Genomic DNA, 27074 nt, shown 5'->3' on the forward strand with positions numbered 1-27074 from the left:
TTTTTGAAATTCGGATTAGCTACCAACAATAACACATTGAGAGATTTCACCTAAAAAAACCCCCCAGATTTCTAGTTTCTCTTGAAAAACCTCAAACTCTGGCAGACTGGGGCAGGTCACAGGGGCTGAGCCCTTACACTGACTGACCCCCAGTTTCCCTACCCACCCCATCCCCACCTCTCCAGGTGTCCGTAACCCAAGGGGTCCGCCTGCCTGGTGTGTCATAGGTATGCGGGCTTGGGACCCTTGGCGTCGATATTCTCTTTCTTTTACAAAAAACAGGGACCCGCCCAGGGTCACACGGCAAAGCGCTGGCAGAGCAGCCGGGCGCGCGGCCCCCCGCCTACCCCCCGCGGGCCCGAGGCGGAGCCGCAAGCCTCCCGCACCGGCGACAGGACCCTTGTGCTGAGCGAGGAGGCGGGTCACCGGAGGCCCCGCCCCCAGCCGAGCCCCCGCCCCCGGCCCTTAAAGCGCGACCCGCCTCCCGCGGGCAGACTCCGCAGCCCAAGCCCGGGGCGGGGAGACGCGGACCCGGCCGCCTCGGGACCCCGGAACCCAGGACTCCTCCGGGCCGCCGGCCCGCCCCGCCCGGCTCCCGCCGCCGCCGCCGCCCGGTGAGTGTCTGCCGGGCCGGGGCGCCGCGGGGCGGGCTGTGCGGCCGCCGATCCCGCGCGCGGACCCCCCCGCCGCGCGCACACGCACCCCCAGCACGGACACGCGACCCCCAGCCCCACGCGGTCACCCGGGCCCACGGGGCCCCAGGGCGGGGGGCCCCCTGCACCCCTGCCCGCGCTCGACCCGCTCCCGCCCCCTCCTCCTGCGGTTCCGGGCAGCCCCACGGCCGCGCGCGTGTAAGGCTCCCCGGCCGGTAGCCGGCAGGGCTGCGAGCAGACAAAATAAACACCCCCTCCCTCGCTTCCTCCTCCCACGGCTGGGCCCTCCGGCACGACCAGTTTTATGAATCAAACCCCTTTGAGGGGGCAGCCAAGCCATAGTCTTCGGTTACTTTTACCTCCTGGAGTGGGACAGTCTGGTTCTGGGCCTGAAGCCCTCAGTGCCCCTGTCCAGATCTGTGCAGACTGGCCGCCTGGGAGTATTCAGGGCCTTTGTCGCTTAGGACAGAGCCGGGGGGCCAACAGCATGCAGCCTTGGGGAGGAGTAGGGGTGGCTAGGAGGTATTTGATGCTCCGTGGGGGAGCCGGGGACAGACCTTGGCTGGCTGGGGCCCTTCATTTTCCAGATATTAGGGTGCCCCATCTCAGCCTGTGCCAGGGACAGGGCTTTGCTTGGGCTATGAACCCAATGGCCTGGAGCCAGCTTAGTCCTTTGTGTCCCTGGGCTGGCAGCTCTGGGGCCTGAGGGCTGCTGAGGTCCCCTGTGGTCACTGGCGGGCCAGGCGCTCGGTGCCAACCATTCTGCTTTGCCCCCATTCGTTAAAGATTACCACACCAGGGTCACTGACTGCCTCTCCTGCTGGGGCCCAGGGGTGGAGTCTACAAGGTAGGAAGGAGGAAAAGGCCCTGAGGGTCCCAGTGTCCCCCTGCTTGCCTTTTATACCTAGGACAGGTGAGGTTCTGGAAGAGGCACCAGGACCCAGAGCCTTCCTCTCCAGGCTAGGAGCTCATGGGGCTGGGAAGCTGTACTAAATCTATTTCTTTCCTGCTAGGCTGCACTTTGGGTGTTGGGGGCATAGAAGAGTAACTGGGTGGGCGCCCTCCAAGTGAGGTCCATTTGAGCGGGCCCAGAGGGCGGTGAAGTCCAGTACCGGCCCAGCTGTTGGCAAGGCCCAGCAGGGATAAGGCAGGCGTGTAGGGGGATGGGAGAGCAGTCCCCTGAGTTGGCTGTCTTCTCCCAGGGGAATCAGCCCCCGGAGCTTCTGTAAACAGAGTGTCAGAGGCAGGAAGAGGGCTCTGGTAATGAGCAGCCCAGCTGGATTCCCTCCAGACCATTATCTGGCCCAGGGAGGGAGGATGAGCACACACGTGCCAGACTAGGGGCCTGGGCACTGCCTGTCCCCACCTCCCCCAGCTGCAGACTCAAACAGCTACCCAGGGACCTGTGGGTCCAGAGAGTCAGATGCAACTGGTGGGGGACTGGCGTCCCAGGCCGTTTGCTGGGACGGCACCACTTTCTCCAGACTCTGGAAAGTGGGGCGCTGAACACGAGAAGCCCCTCAGACATTGCCCAGACCTGTGCTCTCCCAAGGAAGCCTCTTAGGGCAGGCAGGGAGAGGCCCTAGGAGATGGGTCCACTATTTCAGGCTCCCATTCCTGACATCCCTACTACTGCCCTGGGGGAGCTGGAACAAGTCCCAAATAAAAATGGTTGAGTCCTCACGGGGTCTTACAAGTGGACCCCACCCCTGAGGTGTGCAGCTCCTGGGAAAAGGAAAGTAGGGTCTCAGCTGGTCCCAGGAGGCAGCTCCCACCTCAGAAAGCCAGCCAGTAGCCCCTTGGTCACCAGAAAGAAGGCTGGGTGAGCCTGTCCCACAGAAGCATCCCTAATCATCTACAGGCCCTGGACTCTTGGGAAGGGCAGCAGTACCCCCTAGCCCGGTTAGTGACCCCTCCTGGAGCCCCCCTCAGTTCCCCTGAGTGTCCCTCCCTGAGCCAGGGAGCCCAGGGCTCTGTGCTGCCAAGAAAACCAGCTCCCCTCACTGCTGTGGAATTTGCAAGAGTTCTTGGAGAAGGGGGAGGGAGGGTGTGTGTGTGTGTGTGTGTGTGTGTGTGTGTGTGTGTGTCAGAGCACAGCCCAGTGGGCGTGTGTCTGGCGTGGGCATGTGTCTACGCGCGCGTGACTGGAACAGGGTTATGTTTGGGGGCGGGCAGGGGTGCTGCAGGAGTCTGAGTGCACCGCAGGCGGACAGGGGCTCAGCCTTCTTCCTTTTATCGGTTTCCACATTCCAGAGTCAGCCGGATTGCTTTTCCTCTGCTGGCTGGGCCGCCTGGCTGGCCAGGCCCTCGGGCCTCCCCCACTTTTCCTCATTCCAGCCGCCCGGGTATGAGGAGGCTGAAGCAAGATCCCTTGAGCTACCTTGGTTTTTGGGGGTAGAGGCCGGCGAAGGGCCAGTTCCCCAGGTTGGGGATGGTCCCCCCCAGCCAGTCTCCTCCGGGGGAATGCGATAAGGCTCAACATTCCTCTGCGGCTGCCTGAGAGATTTAATTAAAGAGGGAGAAGAGGGAGGGCTTGCACTGAGAAGGGGCTGGGGCTCAGGCGGTCATTGGGGCCCCTACTGGCCCTGGGCCTGGATGGGCAGCAGTAAGAATTGAAAGACCCAGATGGGGGAGCCGGGTCGTGGCTCCCCAATCAGCTCACAGACCCCAGGGAGACCCAGGGGAACCAAGAACCCCGGACATGGCAAGACTGAGAAGGGCAAAGACACCTCTGGAGCCACTTCCTGTTCAGTCCCTGCCTAGGACTCAGACAACCTGGGCCCAACTGGCTTGGGCTGGTGGCCTCCCTTGGTGGCTAAGGTCCTCCTCTGGCAAATCTAGGGTTAATTGCAGGTTAGGGCCTTACTTGATGGATGCCTGGCCCTGGGTGGGGACAGGCCAGCCAGGAGGCCCGGCATCTGAGCCCAGCCCCTGTGTCATCATACCGGCACACATGCAGATGGTGGCATCTGGTGGCATTTCTAGTTGGGCTACAGCCACCAAATAGCTCCCAGGGCAGCAGGTGTCCTCTCCCAATAGAGTCGCACCTCTCCAGACTGAGATGATATATCTTGCAGTCACCCATGGTGCCACAGAAGGCACCCATTTGGGGCCAGGAGGAGTGGGGGCAGTGGAGAGGAGTGGCCCAGCATTGCCAGCCAGCCACACCTGCTGGGGATCCAGATCCCTCCCTGGACCAGGAGACAAGGCTGATATCCAGACTGTGCCCGCCTCTGCCCCAGGGTCTGAGCCCTATTGGGGAGACTCACCCCAAGAGCTTCTCCAAAATACCACTCTGTCTGGGCCTTACCCCAGAAATTCTTACTTAATTGGCAAGGAGGCAGGAGGGCACCGGGAACTTTCTAAAGCTTCCCAGGTGATTCTGATGTGCAGCAGGAGTAGAGAAACCCCTGGTGTTACAGGTGGGAGACAGACCCAGAAAAGGAAGGAACTGGATGAGGTCATGAAGTGGTGTCTTGGGCCTCATCTGTAATAAGGCAGAGAAGCCAAGACCAGTAGGGACTCCTGGCTTCATCACCGGGTAAGACTGCAGCCCCCACCCTCACCTTGGCCCCTTCCCCCGAGGGCATAAGACAGAGACCCTGACCCCCCCCACTCTGCTGTGCCCCGGGGATGGGGAGATGGGCGGACCCAGGCTAGGCTCTGAGCCTCCTCAGACACGTCAGCGAAACTGGAGCCAGCCATCCTGGCCGCCGGCATGGTCCCCGCCTGCCTGGGGGGTTGGCAGACTCCTGGGCTGGGCTGCTGCCAGGCCTGGCCGAGGTGCTTAGCCCTGGGGGGTGGGGGAGGGGGACACTGGGAGCTGGAGGCCCAGAGCCTCACGGTCAGACCCCGCAGCACCTGACCCCTGCACCCACTCCGCGGTGTCTGGCTCAGGACAGGGCTGTGCTGGCCTTGTCTGTCTGTCTGTCCAACCCTATCCCCCACCAGCCAGGCTGTGGCTTTCCCCAGGAGCTGGGAGATACGCAGCCACAGGTCAGATGCCGTCACCCGAACTCCTGGGTTCTGGCCACTCGCTACTACCTGCCTAAGCCAGAGCCTGCGTGTGAGTGGGTGCCTCTAGATGTCCCCCTGAGAGCCGAGGAGCATGTCCTTCCTTGTAGAGCCCTGCCCCCTCTGCTCCCAGGTCAGATGGCAGGGGGGCTGGCCAGAGGAGAGCGCACTCCCCCATCCTCTTTCAGAACTAAATATGCCCCTCTCCCCAGGCTGCTCTCTCCAGCTCCCACTCTCCCACACTGGAGGATGGAGGATGGAGGGCAACCCCTACACGGAGGGCTCACTCTGCCCAGGGGGCCTCTGTCTGTGCTGCAAGTGGCATGGAGCCCTGCCCACACCATGGCATCCTGACCCCATATGCGTAGAAGGCAGGGCTCAGGTTTTATGGGTAACGCCTTCAGTAGCTAATGTTTACTGACCACTTAGCATGCACTCCAAGTACAAACTAAACAGCCCTGACAATCAGGCAGGATAACCAGGATCCCCCCTGTTCCCCCTCAGGCCCTTCACAGATGGGAACTGAGGTGAAGGAACACGGCCAGACTGTCATGCAGCCAGGCTGGGATGGCAGGCAGTGGGACCTTAAAGCCCCATCCTAGCAAGTGTCCCCTGGAGGGCAGCAGGGCCAGCAGCAAGAGCCTGGGCCTCTGTGTGCTGCCTCTTCCCACCACATCATGGTGGAGCCAGGCCAAAGTGAGGCTGCAGAGTCCAGGTGGAAGAGCGAGGACCTGGGTCCTTTGCCCTCTTGCTCCCACCATCCCCCACGCCGGGCTGCCTCCAGAAGTCTCTCCACACCCTTTGCACAGAGAAAGGTCCCTGCTTTGGGTCAGCAGATCAGATATCAAAGCCCAGGCCCCTCGTCCTTCAAGGCTGCTGGAATTGTGATGGCCAGGGCAGCCATGACCTCCCATGAGACACCCCACCCCCAATGCGGGTGGATGCGTGCTCCTGCACACACGCACGCATGCACACACATGCGCACATACACCAGAATGAGCCCAGACTGGCGGGATTGCTCCCAGAACTTGGTAAAAGAACTTCCCCAGTTAAAAACAAACAGAACAAAGAACTATAACCCTAGGTGTTCAGAACAACTCCAGGGACGGAGGCAGGGCTGGTGAGAAACTGAGGCCCAGAGCTGAAAGGGGACTGAGGAAGCTATTGAGGGACCAAACTTGGGCTCGAACTCAGGCCTCTGTCTTCTGCTGCCCTGCTGCCCACCACCTCCACGGCCAGCTTTCACCTGCTAGGTCCCTTCTGGGGGCTCTGTGATCATTTGGTGCCACGAGGACCCCTGGCAGGGCCCCTGGCAAAGCCCCCAGAGCTGCTGGCACCCAGCACCCATCTTCCAAAGCCCCACTGCCAACTCCTTGCTGGGTGGGTGCAGCAGGCACAGGTGCTCACCCCTGCACCCTCGCGGGTGGGAAGCAGGTTAGCTGCTGCCTGCTGCGGTCTCCCCAGTCCAGGATGCCAGTTCTGACCCAGCCCCTGCTCCCCACCAACTCAGCCAGATTGCCACTCTGTGGGTAGATGGACCCACAGCTCCCCCATGATGACTTTGTGGATTCAAGGGCCAGCAGATTATGGAACAAAGCTGATGCCCCTACTTGATGCACAGTGAGGGAATACCCTCCAGCACACATGCGAGGCCCCCAAGAGCCAAACCAGGCTGTTCAGTGTTTAAGCGCTCCCAGCCCTAGGAGGTGTCAACTCTGAAACGCCAAAGTAGTGAAGAAAGCAAGGCTCTGAGAGAAAGCTGCTGTCTATAGCCCAGGCTGCCTGACTGGAGTATGAGCTCTTAACCATGACCTTATACATAGCCCAGGGGGAGCCGAAGCCGCAGGGGTGGCCACGTGTAGGGTCCCCTCCCACCCCAGAGCCTGGCTGCTCCCTTCGTGACCCTGCCCGCCCCGCTGGGAGGGCTGATTCAGGGGGAGGCGGCTCACCCCACACGTGGATGTAGGGGGTGGGGGGCGCCCACAGCCCACATCTGGAGGCCAAGCCACACCCGCTGCCTTCTGAGTCACTGAGGGTGGAGTTGGTCCACTTGGGGGAGGAGGCCGGGTGTGGTGCACGCAGCCCCCTTGGGATGGTGCCGGCAGGGCCAGGGGTGCACAAGGCCTTCCAGGTTCTGCTCCTAGCTTCATCTGCAGTTCAGTACAAGGCCCTGCCCCACCATTCACTCAGCAAAGATGAGCTAAGCATGCTCTGGGACACACGAGAGCAGACAGGGCCTCCCCCCAGAGAGGGGACGGTATAGACAGAAGGCTAGAGAGCAAGGGAAGGGGCACCAGCGAGGGGTCAGGGAAGGCTTCCCGGCTGGCCTCTGAAAGGGGGTCATCAGTGTTAGCTAGCGAGGGGCAGAGGCTGACAGTCCCACTTCTCTGGCAGAGGAGACCCTGCAGGCGAGTGGGGCCTAGGCAGGCGCGACCTGGGTCAGGCCTTTACCTAGAGCCGGTCTCCTCAGGGACTTGTCTAGTCTGGCCTGGGACCACCTGGCCCCCTTCTGGCTCACTCTGCAGGAGCCTGTGTTCCTGGGGGGAGGAGCCCGGCGGATGGCACTGGGGCAGAACACAGGCTCAGTTGAGGGGGCCCTGTTAGGGTGGGGGAAGGGGAGGCTGAGCCCCAGCACAAAAGGCCCTTGTGTGAGCAGAAGGCACCTGGAGAGGAGGGGTGCCGGCCTCCTGGGGATGCTAGGGGCCCAAAGAGTGGTGGCCCCTGGGCTCCCCTAGAAGCCTGAGTGAAGGGGGGCCCACGCTGTGGCCCCCTTCTATCTTGAGCAGTTCCAGCTACAGGCTGGAGCCCAGAGCAGCTGAGGGAGCCACCCCCACATCAGCAGGCAGGACCATCACAGGCTGCAGGCCCAGCTGCACCTGGATGTGGTTAAGGACCTAGGCTCCAGCTCAGATTTCCTGGCAGTGGGACGGCAGCAAGTCACTACACCTCCTAGAGCTCCCCCGATCCCCCCTCTCCTGCTTCTGTCATCTGGGAGCAATGAGAATAGTTTCCACCTGCCCTGGCTGCTGGGGGGTGGAGGGGCACCAAATGACCACATGAGGGGGCTATAAATGCTCGGTGTGCCAGCACGGAGGAAGAGCTGCCGCTCCTTATTCCCAGTGGTCAGGCCAGAGTGGACCCCAAGAAATGGCAGATGAATCAGTCTGCAGGACGTTTCCAGGTCTGGCAATGCTTCAGGGACCACCCCACAACCAGTGTCCCTTGACCTGTCCCCTGGGTGAGCCCAGAGAGGCCAGGACTCCTACCTCTAGATCTGTCATTCACACCTCAGAGATGGGGGATCTGAAGACCAGGGCTCCCTGCCTCCCTGTCCTCACCCACATGGGGACACCTGCCAATGGCTCAGGCCCTCTACCCCCCTCAGGAACATTCCCCCTGGCCACATCCTGTAGGGCCCTCAGCTCCGGTACTGGGCAGGTCTGACTTCACAAGTGGAAAAACACCGATCCCATAGTTTCCATGTGAAGTCTTCCCGCTGTGGTCTCCTCCTCACTTGGAGGACACAGAGCGTGGCGGCAGGGGCCAGCGGCACGGGGCAGTCAGCTTCTCTGCTTACGCGCTGGCTGCCAGCCCCTTCTCTCCCAGATTCCCAGATGCTGCAGGGAGGGGCTGCTCTCGGACCTGTGGTGCTCCCTCCTTGCCTATCTACCTCAGCAGAAATTTGGCGGGGGGGGGGGGGGTGATGGGATGGGACGGGAAGGGAAGGCACAGAGCCTGATGCGTTCTGACCACGTGTTCTCTCTGAGCCTCAGAGGTGAGAGGGCTGGGGTTTAGGAGACAGGAGCTTTTGTGGTCACTGAGCGTTTGGGGCCGGCCTCTCTGCATGCATCAGCCCAATGAACCCTGGTGACAGCACAGGAAGTAGCAACTGATAGCATAACGAAGTCACGTGACTGCTCCAAGTCACTCAGTGAGGGAGCTGGTGGGGCTGGGCAGGAATGGGGCCAGGGCACTGGGGACCTGACTCATAACTACTGTGCGCTGTTGGATTTGGGGGTAGGGAGTGAAGGGGGCTGGGAATTCCCTTCTTGGTCCTTCCTGGCGTGGCTGTCCCCTGGGCCCCTGACTCATGGTCTCCTGTCTCTCTCTGTCTCTCTCTGTCTCTCTCTCTCTCCTATGCTCCCAGGAACCAGAAGATGTGCTCCAGAATCCCCCTGTCCCTGGTGCTGCTGCTGCTGGCCCTAGAGCCCGGGGTACAGGGCTGCCCATCTGGCTGCCAGTGCAACCAGCCACAGACGGTCTTCTGCACTTCCCGTCAGGGTACCACGGTGCCCCGTGACGTGCCACCCGACACGGCAGGCCTGTACATCTTCGAGAACGGCATCACCACACTGGACGCGGGCAGCTTTGCCAGCCTGCTGGGGCTGCAGCTCCTGGACCTGTCACAGAACCAGATCGCCAGCCTGCCCGGCGGGGTCTTCCAGCCACTCGCCAACCTCAGCAACCTGGACCTGACTGCCAACAGGCTTCGCGAGATCACCAATGAGACCTTCCGTGGCCTGCGGCGCCTGGAGCGCCTCTACCTGGGCAAGAACCGCATCCGCCACATCCAGCCCGGAGCCTTTGACACGCTCGACTGCCTCCTGGAGCTCAAGCTGCAGGACAATGAACTGCAGGCCCTGCCCCCGCTGCACCTGCCGCGCCTGCTGCTGCTTGACCTCAGCCACAACAGCCTGCCGGTCCTGGAGCCTGGCACCCTGGACACTGCCAACGTGGAGGCGCTGCGGCTGGCCGGCCTGGGGCTGCGGCGGCTGGATGAAGGGCTTTTCAGCCGCTTACGCAACCTCCATGACCTGGACGTGTCTGACAACCAGCTGGAGTGCGTGCCGCCTGCCATCCAGGGCCTGCGGGGCCTGACGCGCCTGCGGCTGGCTGGCAACACCCGCATTGCCCAGCTGCGGCCCGAGGGCCTGGCCGGCCTGGTGGCCCTGCAGGAGCTGGACCTGAGCAACCTGAGCCTTCAGGCCCTCCCTCATGAGCTCTCGGGCCTCTTCCCCCGCCTGCGGCTCCTGGCAGCCGCCCGCAACCCCTTCAACTGTGTGTGTCCCCTAAGCTGGTTTGGGCCTTGGGTACGGGAGAGCCGCGTGGCGCTGGCCAGCCCAGAGGAGACACGCTGCCACTTCCCACCCAAGAACGCTGGCCGCCTGCTCCTCGACCTCGAATATGCTGACTTCGGCTGCCCGGCCACCACCACCACGGCCACGGCGCCCACCACGAAGCCCGCGGTACGGAGACCCACGTTCTCACCTTCCAGTCCAGCTCCCACCTGGCTCGCCCCCACAGAGCCAGCCACTGAGGCTCCCAGCCTGCTCCCTGCTGCCCCGCCCACTGTGGGGCCTCCCCTCCGGCCCCAGGACTGCCCGGCGTCCATTTGCCTCAACGGGGGCACCTGTCACCTGGGGGTGCAGGGCCACCTGGAGTGCCTCTGCCCTGAGCTCTTCGTGGGCCTCTACTGCGAGAGCCGGGTGAGGCAGGGGCCCCAGCCCAGCCTGGCCCCGGGCACCCTGGAACCGCCCCCGCCCCTGCCCCTGGGCATCGAGCCGGCGAGCCCCACCTCCCTGCGCGTGGTGCTGCAGCGCTACCTGCAGGGCGGCAGTGTGCAGCTCAGAAGCCTCCGCCTCACTTACCGCAACCTGTCAGGGCCCGACAAGCGGCCGGTGACACTGCGCCTGCCCGCTTCACTTGCTGAGTACACGGTCACCCAGCTGCGGCCCAATGCCACCTATTCCATCTGTGTCAGGCCTCTCGGGGTTGGGCGGGCGCCCGAGGGCGAAGAGGCCTGTGGGGAGGCCCGCACACCACCAGCCATCCGCTCCAACCACGCCCCAGTCACACAGGCGCGAGAGGGCAACCTGCCGCTGCTCATTGCACCCGCCCTGGCTGCCGTGCTCCTGGCCGCACTGGCTGCTGTGGGGGCGGCCTACTGCGTGCGGCGGGGGCGGGCGGCAGTGGCCATAGCTCACGGCAAAGGACAGGTGGGGCCCGGGACTGGGCCCCTGGAGCTGGAAGGAGTGAAGGCCCCCTTGGAACCAGGCCCCAAGGCGACTGAGGGTGGTGGGGAGGTTGCACCCAGCGGGCCTGAGTGTGAGGTGCCACTCATGGGCTACCCAGGGCCTGGTCCCCAAGGGCCCCTCCCCACCAAGCCCTACATCTAAGCTGGGGAGCAACATGCTGCTAGGCTGGGCTCTCAGCCGGGCCGGCGACCCACCAGCGCCCTCCTGCTGCCAGACCAAGGAAGTTCTCAGATCCCTACAAAGAGGACACATCAGGGTGGGGGCTGTGTGACCACAGCAAGACCCCACCCCTCCATTTCCTCATCTATGAGATCCTAGGACCCAGGTGGCCACCTCTAAGGTGCCCCGAGCCTGAGTGCCTACGAGGATGGCGTCTGCCCTGTCCTCTGCCGAGTACAGCCCCCGGGGAAGGGTGGGGCGGGCCCTGCCGTGTGCTGGTAACACAGGCCCAGGGCTGCCAGGCCCCCATCCCAAGGAGACTCTGGGGGCCAGTGAAGGAAGCCCCCAGAAAGACGGCAGAGGGAGAGTGGGACTGGGGATGGGGCATGTAGGTCAGCCCCGGCCCCAAGGAGCAAAGGAACAAAAGAAACTGGAAAGACAGACGCTTTAGGAACATGTTTTGCTTTGGTTTTTAAAAATATATTTATAAGAGATTCTTTCCCATTTATTCTGGGAAAATGTTTTTCAAACTCAGAGACAAGGACTTTGGTTTTTGTAAGACAAACAATGATATGAAGGCCTTTTGTAAGAAAAATAAAAGATAAAATGTGTGTGTTTCTCTGGTGTGGCCCAGGGTACCTGGGCTGGGTGGTGCAGGACGGGCATAAAGAGATAGGTCTCTTTGTGGGGACTAGGAACACCCTCCCCGATGGGCACCAGGTCCTGGTCAGCAATCCTTGGGCTTGGGAGGGCTGCTGCTAAGGACCATGCCAGGAAGGGTGGCCCTTCCAGGTACCCTGCCCTGGGCACTGTCTGCCCAGCCTCACCCCACCCAGGCCCAGTGGTCTGCCAGCAAGAACGGTAGTGCTCCTGTGAAGCTGGGGAAGGTTCAGGTAGATAAAGGCCAAGAGGGTACCCAGGGTGCCCTCCTTTACCTTCCTCTGTGGAGGGGGTCCCTAGAGCTGTGTTTTGCAGCCCCCACAGTTGGTCCTGGGCCAGGCAGAGCAAACAGCCCAGCCCTCCCCACAGTCCCGATGCCCTTCTGCATGGGCTCAGGTTGGGAAACCCTGCTCCTGGCCACCTGCTCCAGCTGCACAGAGAGGTCTTGGTTAGGGGCAACACAGATCCTGAATGACAGGAACCATCTGGTGAATGGGGAGGATGGGCCACACTGGGGCTGTTAGGGGCAGGTGCCCCAGGGACAGGACCAAAGGTCTGAGCCTGGTTTGTGAAGGCCTGATGGCTCTGTGATACCCTTTTACTCTCTGTACTTGGGATGTGCCCAGGCTTTCCAGAAACCCCGGAAGTGGGAGTGTTTTCCAGGAAGGCCACAGGCTGTGTGGGGGCAGGGCCAGGGATGCAGAGTGGAGCTCTGGCCTGGACTGGGTGCTGGGAGCTGGGGAACAAGGATGGATTCACAGCACCTTCTCCCATGACCCTGAGACGGGAGGCAAAGTGGGCCCTGGGGCTGCAGAGAGGTGCTGCAAGCACTGAGCCAGCCTCCCCAAGGCCCTATGCCCGTGTCCCTTCTACAGGTCATAGCCCCCGGGCCCCCTCCCAGCCTCACCCTGGATGGAAGCAGGCAGCCCAGCCAGGCCTGGGGAGCAGGCCCTGTGGCTCAGGGCGTTGATGTCAGCGCCGAGTCAGGCCCAGCCACGCGAGGCTCTGGATTCAATTAGCGGCTGCTGAGGGTTCTGGCATGGGAAGGGAGGAGGTGGGCGGTGGGTCATGGCAGGCAGAGGATGGTGGCAGCGAGCGTGGGTGGGGCCCCTTCTTCCTGAGGCAGCGGCGGCCCAGGTGGATTTCCTGTGAGCCTGGGTCCCATTAAGGGAGCAGCTATGGTGAGGCCTGCCCTCCCCCTCGGCAGCCCTATCAAAGGAGCCATTGTGGGCCTGTGGGCTGCTGCTGAACACAGCGTGGCTGCTGAATAAATGTTTTCACTGCAAAGCCAAACCTGGCTTAGTGGGATGGCAGGGGGTGGGGTGGGGAGGCGGGACCCAAAGACAGGGGGCTAAACACTCACTCCAGCCCTCCCAGAAAAGGTATTCAGGATATCCCATCAGACACCCCAGAGGGACAGGGGTGGTGAAGGGAGGCCCAGGGGCAGAGTGGGAGACCAGGCCAAGATGCAACCCTTACCCAGAGCAATCTCAATGGTTCCAGGGCAGGGTCCAGGGATGGATGTGGGGAGATGCCAGTCTGATTGTTGGGACCTTGCTGCCACAGGCCTTGTGCCATCCACACAGGCTATACATGCTCCCGTCAGTGCCCAGCCAACACTCTACAGAAGACAAGCACTTACTAGGAGAGGTGAGCCAGCAGCTAGCTCAAGGCAGGCAGGGACAGGATGTCAACACACGCTCCCTGGCCCAGCACAGGGTTGCTAGCCATGTGGGCCTCCAGGAGACAGCAGGGCCGCTGTGAGGGGCAGAAGCTCCCTGGTGTGAAGCAGTGGAGATCAAACCCCAGCCTCTATCTTCCATGGACTGGCTGCTGGGGTGACCTCCACAGACAATCAACTTCTCTGGCCTCAGCTGCCAGAGGAGATACGTCCCCAGCTGCCCGTGGCCTCTACGACAGGTACAGCTGATCATTTACCCACCCAGAAGCATCGCACCGAGAGAGTGTTTGTGCACCTCCTTGTCTAGAACGTGAGCTGGTCCTTCAGTGCCAGGCCCTACCACTTACCCTCCCACCTCCACCTTGTACAGAGTATAGCACCTGGCACACCTGCTGGACCTGCTGCCTGAGCCTGGGTTTACAGATAGGCCCCTGATGCCCTGTTCCTCCAACCACGGCATGTCTCTTCTTAGTGAGGAGCACCCCACAAATGATGAGGATGAGAAGGTGGGAGGACACAGGTGGAAGCTGTGACAGAAGCCTTTGAGAGGGTGGGGCCCTAGGTTCTCTATGGGAGATGACAGGGAGAGAGACCTGTGCCTGACCCCTGGCCCCCTCTAGCTTTAAAAGAACACTCGCTGTTTTGCTCAAATTGAGATGGAAAATCCATAAAATAATGGAGAAACTGAGGGAACACAGTGGAAACCCACAGCTGTCCCCACATTCAACACCCTCTACACTTCTCATCTCTGGTCCACTCAGCTGGACTGACACCCCAGGGAGCCTCAGCAGACAGGGGATCCACCGCCATTCCCTAGGTCCACCAGTTTTACAGAGGGCTGGAGAGTCCCCACTCCTCTGCCAAGGGCGTGGCCTGGCAGGGCAGGGGCCAGGACTGGAGGATGGAGGGGCGGGACACTGGTCTGGCCACCCATCTGGGAGTGATTTGAGAAATTCCAGGCCCTGCTAGCCCTGCGAAGCTATTCTTAACTGCTGTAATTACAGGGTCAGCCTTGGCCAGTGGCACCGTGGGGTCTGGGCATCCTTAACTCCTCCAGGGGCCAAGCTGGGGACGGGCAGGGGCTGCTCTGCGGGGGGGGGGGGGGGGACCCATCAGGGGTCAGGGGTGGAGCCTGGAAGACAGGAAGTAGTGGGTGGAGGAGCAATGGATGGCTAGCCCTGGGTCCCCTTTCCAGGCTGGGCCAGCTGCCTCCTTCTGCTAGGGAGCCCTGTAGGGAAGGAGTTGTCTGGCCTGGGGAGGTACCAATGCAGCATCAGGCCTAGGAGCTCTTACTCTTCCAGCAAAGGGGGTCCCAGGGAGTGCCCCCCTCCTAATCCCCAGGGCCCAGAGTAAGCAGACGCACTAGATCTCATTCAGCTTTGCCATCCTCATCTGCAAAATGGGCCTCCCCAGCTCCCTAGCCTCTCTCTAGGTTGTAAGAGGGGATGGGAGCAGAGGTTCACTGACACTGTTACCCCTTCTCTGGGAGCTCTCAGCTGAGGCATGCTCTGGCAAGAGTTCTTATGGCAGTCAGACTTCCCCACCCCCAAGCATGGTCTATGCTACTCCCAGAGCTTGGACAGGTCACTGTGACTGAAGTCACACTTCTGTGACAAGAAGTCATACTTCTGTGACTCACTTTCCCCAGTCATGAAATGGAAGAGGAAGGGGCTTGATGGATAGCCAAGGACCAAGGCCCTCTCCTAGCTCTGACCTTCACAGATCCCTGCCCGGGGATCATGTGGAGGTCCGAGTAAGCTGCTCCAAGACTCATCACTGAGCAGGGCTGAGGCTTCTGAAAGGGAAACAGGCCCCCACCTCCTCATACCCCAGCCAGGCTGGTCCCCCACTCACCTGCACCTGTTTGCTCAGCTGTGATATGGGAATCATTGCTGAGAGCCTCTGGTGCCTAAGCCACAGTAAGCCCAGGGCCCCTTCATAGAGCCGGCTTAGTGAGTCCCCACGGCACAACCACAAACCCTCCCATATGGATGGAAAGATGAGGTGTACCTATAGTCCCCAGCTGATGGGGCACAACCACCCCCACCCCATCCCAAACCACCAGAGACAGGAGTGTGGCTGGGTCTGAGGAGGTTTCATAGAGCCTGTGATGCCAAGGCCTGCCTCCGAGCCTGCCAGCCTGTCTGTCCCCACATCACCCCACCCTGTGTCATCCATACCCATCCTGTTATCTACCAAAGCTTCGGTCTCTTTGACCCCCAGCACCACCAAAATGGCCACAGCAAAATCAAGTACATTCACACGTTTCCTGCCCATGCCTCTGCTGGGTCAGTCTCTCCCCCAAATGCCAAAACACACCAAGGTGAGCCCTTAGGCTGAAAACCTTCATGACCAAGGGCCCACTGTTGTTAGGGACCGTGTGGGATGGGGTCAGTGGGCTCATCCACTCATGGAGAGCTGCCTCACCACCCTCTGCTGATAAAGCTCCATGGAGGTTCCTGTAGGGCCAGGACCAGGTTTCTTTTGCAAAGCCTCAGAGACCAGCTTGAGCACCCCTGACCACTTTGGTGATCAGCCTCTCCCTGACAAGCTCTGAGCCAGATGAGGCTCTTCTGTGTGGACTGGGCCCTTCATTCCACAGGTGGCCCTGCCACAGCACATCAGAGGCCCTCACCAAGAGTGTCCATTATAGACTCAAAACATCATCTAAGCCCTTGACCCTCTCCACCAACCCATCCCAACATGCCAGCTGCTCCTACCCAGGTGAGGTGTCCAGGGTGAGGGAGGCAAGGGCGCTGGAGAAGTGCCGGGTGTCCCAGACCTTCACTTCACGCTCACGCATCTGCAGGGAGGGAGCAAAAAGGGGCTCAGAGGGGGCCATCCCTCAGCCCCCTGGACTCCCTGGAAACCCAGTGCCTGAGGACACAGCCTGGTTTAAGGGCACTTGCCCCAAAGCAGAGCTGGGAGGGGTAGAGGTGAGTCATGCTAGGAAGGGAGAATTTGGGTTTTCTTGTCCTGCCCCTTTAAGAACCCCTAGGTGACAAGGGACAAGGGGCGGTTCCCTCCATGGACTCTGGTTGGGGGGGGGGGGGGCGTTGGCCACCACAGTTCCCAGGGTCAGGGTTAGCTATTGCAAATGGAATCTGCCAGTTTTCAGCAGCTGGAGGTCCCCTGGGGCTCTGAGGCCCAGCTGAACACAGGGCCGTATATGGACAGGCCGAGAGCTGGCTGGCCTTCCCCACCTCCCAGTGGGCCTCATCCCTACCCTTTTGGTATGGGTGCCCTACCCATCTGGGAAGAGCCCTACCTGGTTGAATCCAGTGGACACAAGGTGCTCCTGGATTCCCGTCCACGCCAGCCGGCCATCCTTGCCATTCTTGTGGGCCTCTGTGCTCTAGAGGAGACAAAAGATGGCACTGAGCCACTGGGTCCTCCTGGGGTGGGCCACCTGCCTGAGAGCCCCCCAGAGGGCAGGAGGGGCCAGGATGGGGACCTCCAGAGGCTAGCTGGGGACAGAAGAGGCCTCCTACCCTACAGGATGGACCCCAGCCTCACCTTGGCTGAGGACAGCTCTGCACCCAGAGGGCTGACCTGGTCATCAAGCTTGGGCTGTCTCCCTCCTCCAAAAGGGACTGTCCGGCTGCCCTGCTACAGCATTGGGGCTCAGAACAGCAGCACATGCTTGTCCTTGCCGGTATCCTAGAGGAGACGCTCAGCAGCCAGCAGCTATCTCCAGCCTCTGGGGAATCCCCATGCTCTCTGAGACCCTCATTTTTCTCACTTCCAAGTGGGGCTCACGTTTCCAGGGCTTTCCAAGGACCACTACACGTGAGAGGGACCAGCCTACTGCAGATCAACGGATTACCAGCATCACAGATGCTTCCTGACTGCCAGGGCCTGGGGAGAGGGCCTGGTGCCAAGCTCTAGGGAACAGTCCCCAGAGAGGGCAGATAAGTGTCCCTCCTCGCCTTCCTGCAGTGCTGGAGCTTGGCCAGCAGGAAGGCTTCCTGGGCCCAGGGAGTAGAGGCAAGTTCATACCACAGGCAGCCTTGTCCCCAGGGCCCAGGCAGGGGGGAGCAGAGGGGGCCAGAGGAAATGCAAACAGCTCCCTCCCAGTCACCTCGGCCCCTGGAGCCTGAGACCAAAGACCCTGTTACCAAAAATAGCTCACCCCAAACTGTGGCCAGCTTCCTCCAAGCTTCCCACGATCTCCTTGGGAATGAATGAGGGAGGTAGCCTGGGAGGAGCTGGCCCAGCGCCCCCTCCTCAGCCTGCAGAGGAGGACCCCAGCGTGGGAGACCCTGGAATGACCCATGTTGTTCAAGGGGCTTTTCTCACTGCTCCCTTCCTCACTCAGCAGCCGGCACAGGAAGTAAGGGCTGGAGCCTGAGAACCAGCACCCCACACCCCTCTCCACACACAAGGGGCTGTGGGGCCAGGGCCAGGTCAGCCTTGCCCTGACACCCCGGGGTCAGTGGTAAGTGTCACATGCACCTTCCCTCACACTGGTGTGCAAATATCCCGTGTCTGCAGCAAACCAGATGGCTGGCAGGGCATTGGGCATCACTCATTCATTCAGCAGACATGTGAAGCTTCCCCAGGCCAAGCACCCTGCTAGGAGCTGGCGGTGCGGCCAGAGGGTTCTCAGATGGTTCTCCAGGGGATGTTAACAGAGTTCGGTGAAGCAGGGCTGCTCATTCATTTGCTCTTTCATAATATGAATGTTTGAGCTGCATATTCCACTAGGCACTGGGGACATGGTGGAAACAGAAAGGGTCCCCCAACTCACTGAATGTACAAGTTAGGAGACAGAGCTGAACCAAACAGAAATAACTATGTCACTGCACGTTATTTTAAGTGCAAGGAAGGAGCAAAGTGGAGGTTAAAGGCACAATCTCTGGAGTGTGGGTGACACCTGTCCTCCCATGAACTGCCTCATCTCAGCACGAATACCTACACCTATACCCATACCACCGACCCTGTTCCCTCACTGGCAGAAAGAACACTGTAATGGGTCCTACTTCGCAGGACTCTTGTGGGAAGTGTTAACACCAGTGAGTGCTCAATACCCAATATACATTTTCTTAAAAAGCATGACAATGGAGTACAATAAAAGTATAATAGAGGGAAGTAGATTTTTGGTAACACTTGAGACTTGAGCTAAGGTAGGAAGGATCAGCAGGTGTGAGCCTGTGCAGAGTAGGGGCCTGGGAGAGCAGAGGCTGGCACAGTGGCAGGGGGCAGGGGGTGAGGGAGAGGAGACGTCCTGAGCCTGCAGGGTGCATGCGCTGTGATGGAGGGCATAGGCGGGGGACAGGATTGGCCTGTCTCCCATTTTCCTTCTTCTCTTCTTTTTTTTAAAAAGGTTTTATTTATTTATGAGAGACACAGAGAGAGAGGCAGAGACACAGGCAGAGGGAGAAGCAGGCTCCATGCAGGGAGCCTGACATGGGACTCGATCCCGGACTCCAGGATCAAGCCCTGGGCCAAAGGCAGATGCTCAGCCACTGGGCCCCCCAGGTGCCCCCCATCTTCCTATTTCATAGAGAAACCAGAGGCTCAGGCAGAAGCAGCCACCGGCCTCAAGTCACCCAGCAAGACAGCTGTCGGCTCCCTGAGCCTCCTCCCTGTGGGCTGGGTGACTATTCTGTCTGTGTGAGAGGGGCCTGGGAGATGAGGAGACAGAGCAGTGGGCAGAAGGCAGCAGAGTCGGGACCAAGAGGGGTCCCAGGTCCCAGCTGCACCCCCAGAACCGTCCCTGGATGAGCTCACACCAGGGGACCCAGGCTGTCCACAGGGTGGTGATGGCAGGGCACTGGTCTCTCAGGACACCGAAGGCACCAAGGTCGCTGGGATGAGGTAGGAGCTTACGCCAGGCCTGCATGCCCACTGTGGGCTTAGGCGTCCGGGGGCCACAGGAAGCCCCCCCCCCGGGGGGGGCACCGACCCCACCCCTGCCTCTGTCCCCGATCCCTAGACTGATTTTCATTTTCAAACCTGGCAAATTCTTCTTCCCTGACCTTACTGGGACTTAGGGAGGAGGAGTCCCCTCTCCAGATCCCCAAATTCTCATTCTCCAGAGCAGAGGGGAGGTTCAGCTGGAACTCAGGCAGCTGGCCACCCTGAAGTCCCACACTGTCACAGGAGGCTCAAGGGGAAACCGCTGGTGGTCATCCCCAGCCTGCAGGCCAGGCCTTGGGCTTTCCCTCTCATAGGGGTGGCCTCTGTCCCAATAGGCAGTAGGGCACTCTGCTCATGGACAAGGCCCTTGGCTCCCTCAGGTTTCCCCCACACCTGGCCCCAAGGAGAGAACAGGAGGGGCTGGCTGCCCAGCTCAGGGGCACCAGCAGCAGGCACATACCCAGCATTCCAGCTGTGGTCCTGCCAAATCCCCCCTGTTGCCACGGCAACGCTTCCTGTACAGGGTAGGGTGGCAAGAGGCGCAGCCCTGGGCTCCTGGGCTCCTTCCTCAGGTGAGGGGACCTTCTCTGGTGTAAGACCCCCACCACCCACTGGTCCCCTCGGCCAGGCTCAGTCCTGGGCTCCCGATGCCAGCCCCCCAGGCCTGCTTGACACACACCCAGTACACAGGTCTCCCAGCCCACACCAGAGCTCAGAGGGCTCCTCCCAGGCCCCTCCTGCCCAGGAGGACGGAGGACGGTGCTGAAGCCTCACCACTCCCTGGATGCCCCGCAGCAGCAGGCTGCTACTTCCCTGGTGCACCCATGGCTTCAGGCATTGGCTAACCCCACCCAGATGGCAAAGGGGCTTCGGAGTCAAACACACAGAGCCTGCCTGGGCCACTCTGCTGTGACCCTGGGACAGAATGACCAAAGGGCCAACTTTACAGGAAAATCATGAGGATGGAAAAAGACTGTGTGTGCCAAGGGCTCAGGACATAATAAATGGTCATAAATGCAATCTAGAAACAAAATAGATGTGACTCAAACTCAGGTCGAGCAGGGTCCAAGAAAGACAGCAGAAGGAGGATTCCCCAGGGCCCCCCTGCCCTCCACCCAGCTTCCAAGCTCTAGCGACAGCCCCTGGGACAGGGAGTGCATGCAGCCCCTCCGGCCCCCCTCCAACGGCCCCCCTCCAACAACGTCCCCCTCTAGTGTGGAAGGAGGATCTCAAAAGAAGGCACTCCCAGAAGGCCTCTCCCCCGAGCTGGCCCCTCAGCTCACACCGATCCTGGCCGCCAGCAGTGGTTTTCCTAATAGAAGCCAGGTGTGGGCCAGATGCCCTGGGCGGAAGTGGGGGGCAGGGCCACGAGGAGGGCAGCATTCCAGCCCCTGCTGCCCCCGCACCAGTGCACCAGCGCAGAGCACAGGCACCATCCCAGCAGCTGGGAGGGGGTAGGAACCACCCACGCTCTTCCCAGGTCTCCTTGGCCCAGAAGCCTCATTCAGGGGGGCTCCCTCCAGAACCAAATCCTCCCTCCCTTCTAGGAACTTGGAACAGTTTGGACTGCAGCCACTCTGTCTCCACCTCGGCACCATCACGATCCCCCCCACCCCCTGCCTGCCGAAGAAGGAGGAGGCAAGGAAGGAAGAAAATGTTCACGCCAGGGGAGCCGGCCCCACACAGTGCCCAGTGGAGGCAAGAATGGGGGTACCATGCACAGTGCCCTGGGACCCTGAGGAAGCTGGAGGTAGACGGCCTCAGCCTCCCTCCTTCAACCTGGGACCTCCTTTCCGGGCAGAGGCTTGGAGGTCAATCATAGAAAGCTCCAGGGAGGCTCACTGCTCATACCCACCTTGCTCTGAGACTCAGACAGCTACCACTGCCAGCCACAGAGCCAACTGGGACCAAAAGCCAACCTCCTGGGGAAGTATGGCCACTGTGGAATGGGGGGTGGGCTAAAACCTCCTATCTGGCTTGGTTCACCTGTCAGTACAAGACCTCCTTTGGGTCTTCAGCCAGTCAGAAACAGAAGTGACTGGTCTATCTTGGGCAAAAAACTGCTGTGGCCTCCATGAAGGGGATCCTGTGTGTACGTGTACACATGTGCATGCTACAAGTATGTGGGGAAGCCCCCCCACATCCACACAGCTACTGCTGATCACATTTAGGCTGGTGAATTACCCTGACCCCAGGTAGGGAACAAGCCCTAGAGATGGAGACGGGATATCTGTGATGGGCCTGAATTTCATTGGAGAGCTCTTTCCCTGAACTGGCAGCAGGACTCTGATCTTTACCTTCCTCAGGAAATAAGCCTCCTCACCTTCTAGAAAAAAAAAATTAAATGTCAATCTGCTCATCTCACTTTCTGCTTAAAACTCTCTAATTGGCCTCTCATAGCCCGGATGATAGGCCCTTCACCATATGCCTGTTACTTGCTGTCAAGCGAATGAATGAGTCCCCACTGGCTCAGTGACTACAGCATGAACCCAGAACCCACCACCCACTCAGCACTCAGAAGGCCCCATACATCCCAAGCACCATCAGAGACCCAAACCAAACAGGCTCAGTGCCTGCATCCCACAGACCCCAGGTACAGAATGAGGGGCACTCTGGCTTTGAGACAGGAAAGGTACAGGGTTGGTGGCTCTGTTCTTCTGGCTCCTCTGAGGCTGGCCTCTGCCAACTGTGCCAGGAAGGGTAGAGGGATGAGGGTCTCAAAGAAGGAGCAGAAGGTGGAATCTTGAATTAGCTTCCAAAAGCCACAGGATGCCTCCACTGAAAGTCTGTGGACAGCCTGTCTGCACTCTACCCTGTGATCAAAGACAGGTCCTCCCAGGACCCAAAACATGTTTCCCAGAATCTTTCTGGAGCAGCAGAAGCCCACTCCCAGGTGACCCTACACACCTACTCAGTCTTGGCCAGGGACATAGGGTGTAGCAGAATCTCTGCCAAGAGGTGGAACCTGCCCTCACCTGCACCTGCTGGAGCCATTTGGGCCTCAATTCGGGCCCCTGCCCACACAACTCACCTGGGAGGCCCCTGGCTTGGCTCTGGGGTCAAAGATCCGTAGCTGCTTGTCCTAAAAAGGAGAGAGGAGTAAACAGAGTACACTTAGGTCAGGCAGGATCCTTAGGGGTCAGCTTGTCTCCTCCACCCGTAGGCTCTGATGGCCCCGCCTCCTAGTACACAGGGCTGGCATCACACACCAGGGAACCCCTCCCCAGCCTGGTTCCTTCTCACAGCAGGGGGCAGGCCTCCTTTCCTGCCCCAGTCACCCATAACAGAGAACTTGGTGACAGGTGTTCACATTTCTTAAACACCAACTATGTGCCAGGCCTGCTACACACATGATCTCCCCCCATCTCTCCAACCACCTTATAAAGTAGTGGCTATCACCATGAGCCCTTCACAGATAGAGAAACTGAGGCTCAGAACCAAACTCTAGGCTGCCAGCTGGTAAATGCCTGGCCCTGTGTTCAGCCCAGCCCAGAGGAGCACAAAAGATGATGTCATTTCTACACATAAAGAACTTGGTGTCTAACCAGGACAGCAAGCTTACACATCCTAACCATCACTCAGCATACGTTACTGACTCAGATCACCTAAGGGTGGAGATGGGAATAGATCAAAAGATAGATAGATAACGTCAAAATAAAATGCCCATACCTTGAATAAGGACTTTATTCTTGTGGAATAATCAATGTGTGTGTGCACAAATGTACACGCATAAAGAACTGGAGAGAGGTGCATCTGGGTGGCTCAGTGGTTGAGTTTCTGCCTTTGGCTCGGGTCGTGATCCCAAGGTCTGGGGATGGAGTCACACATCGAGTTCTCTGTGGGGAGCCTGCTTCTCCCTCTGCCTGTGTCTCTCCCTTTCTCCCTGTGTCTCTCATGAATGAATAAAAAAAAAATTAAAAAAAAATCCCGCTTCTCTCTCTGTGTCTCTGCCTCTGTGTGTGTGTTTCTTGTGAATAAATAAAATCTTAAAAAAAAAAAAAAGAACTGGGGAGAGAGGGGCAGAATTTGCATTGGTTGACTACTTACAGTCTTGGCCATGATGAATTGTTAAGCGTTACAAGGAAGGTGCAGAGTAACATGGATGTTGTGATTTTGCTGTGGTAAAAATAAACAAAGATCCCTATTTGACCACATTCCTGTAGCTTCTCCAAGTCTGCTGAGCAAGGAGAAAGGTCTTGAACAGCATGGGCTGTGCATTAATGCTGAGTACTGGGGAGGGTGAAGGTAGGGGGTGATTAGCTTTTCCTTTTTTCATCTTAATACAGTTCCACTTTGTTCCAATCAGCATGGATTCATATTTTCATATTTTGAAAAACAATGAAAAATAAATAAAAATCAAAAAATCCCACTGAACCAGCAATGAACAACTGGAATTTGAAATGAAAAACACAATACCATTTACATCAGCACCAAAAAACCTGAAACTCTTAGCTATAAATCTAACAAAATACACACAAGATCTATGGGAACTCTGATGAAAAGAATCAAATGACTAAATAAATAAGACATACTCCATGTTCATGGATAGGAATACTCAATACTGTCAAGATGTCAGTTCTTCCCACGCTGATCTACAGATTCAACAAAACCCCAATGAAAATTCCAGCAAGTTATATCATGGTTATCAACAAACTGATTCTTAAGTTTATATGAACAGGCAAGAGCTTCCTAAGGGTCAACACAATACTGAAGGGGAAGACCAGTCAGAGGACAGACAGTGCCCAACTCCATTCTAAAGCTACAATAAGACAGTGTGGTATTGGCGTAAGGACAGACAAATAGATGGAAGAGAATTGAAACAGAGTCCCATAAATACAGTCAACTGATCCTGACAAAGGAATAAAGGCAACACAATTGAGAAAAGATAGTCTTTTCAAAAAGTGGTACTGGAATACATGTACATCCACATGCAAAAAGATGAATCTACACACAGACTTTACTTTTTTTTTTTAAAGATTTATTTATTTATTTATTCATGAGAGACACAGAGAGAGAGAGGCAGAGACACAGGCAGAGGGAGAAGCAGGCTCCATGCTGGGAGCCTGATGTAGGCCTCGATCCCGGGACTCCAGGATCACGCCCTGGGCTGAAGGCAGGCGCTAAACCGCTGAGCCACCCAGGGATCCCCTCTTTTTTTTTTTTTAAGATTTTATTTATTCATTCATGAGAGACATAGAGAGGCAGAGACGGAGGGAGAAGCAGGCTTCTCGCAGGGAGCCTGATGTGAGACTTGATCCCGGGACTCCAGGATCACGCCCTGAGTCAAAGGCAGATGCTCAACCATTGAGCCACCCAGGCCTTTACACCTTTTACAAAAATTGATTAAAAGGGATCACAGACCTAAACATAAAATACAAATCTACAAAAGCTCTAGGAGATAATACAGGAGAAAATCTCAGTTACCCTGAATTTGGCAATGACTATTCATTTATTTATTTATTTTTAATTCACTTTCTAAGATTTAATGAAATTTATTTATTTGAGAGAGAGAAAGAAAGGGCACACATAAGGTGAGGGAGAAGCAGAGGCAGAGGGAGAAGGAGGTAGAAAGAATCTCAAGTAGACTCCCCACTGAGCACGGAGCCCAACATGGGGCTCAATCCGATGGCTTTGAGATCATAACCTGAGCTGAAATCAAGAGTCGGATGCTCAACTGACTGAGCCACCCAGGGAGCCCTGGAAAATACTTTTTATTTATTTTTATTTTTTAAAGATTTTATTTATTTATTCATGAGAGACACAGAGAGAGAGAGAGAGGCAGAGACACAGGCAGAGGGAGAAGCAGGCTCCCTCTGGGGAGCCCGATGCAGGACTCGATCCCAGGACCCCAAAATCACAACCTGAACTGAAAGCAAACACTCACCCACTAAGCCACCCCAGCAATGATGTTTTAGATATATTAAAAGTATGACCTATGAAAGAAAAAACTGAATTTCATTAAAATCAAACTTCTGGTCTACAGAGACACTGTTAAGAAAATGAAAAGACAAGCCACAGACTGGGAGAAAATATTTGCACAGCACGTATCTGAGAAAGGACTTGTATCCCAAATATACAAAGAACACTTCAAACTCAAAAAATAAGAAAACAACCCAATTTTAAAAGTGGGCAAAAGACCTGAATGAACACCCTACCAAAAAAGATGCACAAGATGAAAAGTGAATACATGAAAAGAGGTTTCTAATACCATATCTCAGGGAATTAAAAACTAAAACAATTACCACTACACACCTATTAAAATAGCTAAATCTTTAAAAAAATAATAACACCACATGCTGGCAAGATTGTGGAGTAACAAACTCTTATTTGCTGATGGGAATGCAAATGGAACAGCAATTTTAGAAGACAATCTGGAAGCTTCTTACAAAGCCAAAAATGCTCTTAGTATATGACCCAGCAATTATGCTCCTAAGTATTCATCCAAAGGAGTTAAGAACTTATGCCCAGGGTGTCTGGGTAGCTCAGTCGGGGTGAAGCGTCTGCCTTCAGCTCATGATCTCAGGGTCCTGAGATAAAGCCTTGCGTGGAGGACCACGTTAAGCTCTGCCTCAGGTTCCATGCTCAGTGGAGGAGTCTGCTTGTCCCTCTCCTGTTTATGTGCATGCGTGTGTGCTCTCTCTCAAATAAATAAAATCTTTTAAAAAATTATGCCCATATAAATGTTTATGGCACTTTTAAAGTTGCAAAAAACTGGAAACAATCAACATGTCTCTCAACAGCTGAACAGATAAACTGTGGTACATTCCCACAACAGAATATCATTCAGTGAGAGAGAGAAAGAGTAAGAAGCCAAACCATAAAACTCATAGAAGAAAACTTAGAAGAAAAGCTTCATGAGATTGGATCTGGTAATGATTTCTTGGATAAGTCACTGAAACAAAGACAGATAAATGGAACTACATCAAACAACTTGTGTTCTGCAAAGGCTGTAATCAATGGAGTCAAAAGGCTGAGATGGGAGATGATGCCTGCAAATCATATATCTGATAAGGGTTTAAGATCCAGAATATATGAAGAATTCATAAAACAACAAACAAAATCAAATAACTCTAAAAAATGGGCAAAGGACCTGAACAAATATTTCTCCCAAAGTATACAAATGGCTAGCAAACATACGAAAAGATGTTCGTCATCCAAGGAATGCAAATTATTATTATTATTTTTTATTTTTTTATTTACGATAGTCACAGAGAGAGAGAGAGAGAGGCAGAGACACAGGCAGAGGGAGAAGCAGGCTCCATGCACCCGGAGCCCGACGTGGGATTCGATCCCGGGTCTCCAGGATCACGCCCTGGGCCAAAGGCAGGCGCCAAACCACTGTGCCACCCAGGGATCCCAAGGAATGCAAATTAAAACCAAGATGAGGTATCATCTCACATCCATTAGGATGGCTACTATTAAAAACTCGGGGAACAAGCGTTGGCGAGGGTGTGGAAAAGTTGGAGCCCTCCTGTACTGTTGGTGGGAATGTAAAATGGTGCGGCTGCTGTGGAAAACAGGCTGGCAGTTCCTTAAAAGTAAAAATAGAATTACCTTATGATCCAGCAATTCCACTTCTGAGTACATACCCAAAAGAAGCAAGAAGAGGGTCACAACCAGCACATCAATGTGCATTATTCTCATTAGTATCCACAGCACTCACAGCAACATCATGCACAAGAGCCAGAGGTGGGGGCAACCCAAGTATCCGCTGACAGAGGAGCGGGTACACAGAATGTGGTATATACACACAATGGATTCAGCCTGAAAACAGAAATCCTGTCACATGCTACAACACAGATGAACCTTGAGGACATTATGGTAAATGAAATAAGCCATCACAAAAAGACAAAGAGTCCATGATTCCACCTACACGAGCTATATAAGGTAGTCAAAACCACAGATATAGAGGGTAGAATGGTGTTGACTGAGGGCAGGGGAAAGGGGAGTTGTCGTTTAATGGGTAGGGGGTCTCAGTTCAGGAGACCTGTTTCACAATGACCTAAGTAA

At 57.2% G+C, this 27074-nt stretch overlaps 2 protein-coding genes across 7 annotated transcripts in view; one reads left to right on the forward strand and one right to left on the reverse strand.

Annotated features, from left to right (window-relative positions):
- CORO7 (coronin 7) overlaps positions 1-27074 on the reverse strand; it is a 66963-nt gene that overhangs the window by 21832 nt on the left and 18057 nt on the right. For 4 of the 5 annotated variants that reach the window (XM_055340763.1, XM_055340762.1, XM_055340765.1 and 1 more), the window contains exons 7-9: positions 22096-22146; positions 16471-16557; positions 15923-16005 (exon numbers count right to left, since the gene is read on the reverse strand). In XM_055340763.1, coding sequence (XP_055196738.1) covers positions 15923-16005; positions 16471-16557; positions 22096-22146 — 221 coding nt within the window. Of the gene's footprint in view, positions 1-15922; positions 16006-16470; positions 16558-22095; positions 22147-22733; positions 22983-27074 lie in introns of those variants that run through there. The other variant, XM_055340767.1, reaches the window with a different exon arrangement.
- On the forward strand, positions 490-11472 carry VASN (vasorin). 2 transcript variants are annotated; one of them, XM_055340770.1, is made up of 2 exons: positions 490-614; positions 8815-11472. In XM_055340770.1, the coding sequence occupies exon 2, from the start codon at positions 8825-8827 to the stop codon at positions 10841-10843; it is 2019 nt and encodes a 672-aa protein (XP_055196745.1). In that variant the 5' UTR covers positions 490-614; positions 8815-8824; the 3' UTR covers positions 10844-11472. The 2 variants fall into 2 exon arrangements, with proteins under 2 accessions (XP_055196745.1, XP_055196744.1); XM_055340769.1 differs by having other exon boundaries at positions 504-591.

The sequence above is a fragment of the Nyctereutes procyonoides genome, unplaced genomic scaffold (assembly GCF_905146905.1).
Source record: "Nyctereutes procyonoides isolate TBG_1078 unplaced genomic scaffold, NYPRO_anot_genome, whole genome shotgun sequence".
Lineage (NCBI taxonomy): Eukaryota > Metazoa > Chordata > Mammalia > Carnivora > Canidae > Nyctereutes > Nyctereutes procyonoides.

Coding starts and splice junctions, on each gene's coding strand:
- VASN (XM_055340770.1), top strand. CDS start 8,825: ATGTGCTCCAGAATCCCCCTGTCCCTGGTGCTGCTGCTGCTGGCCCTA.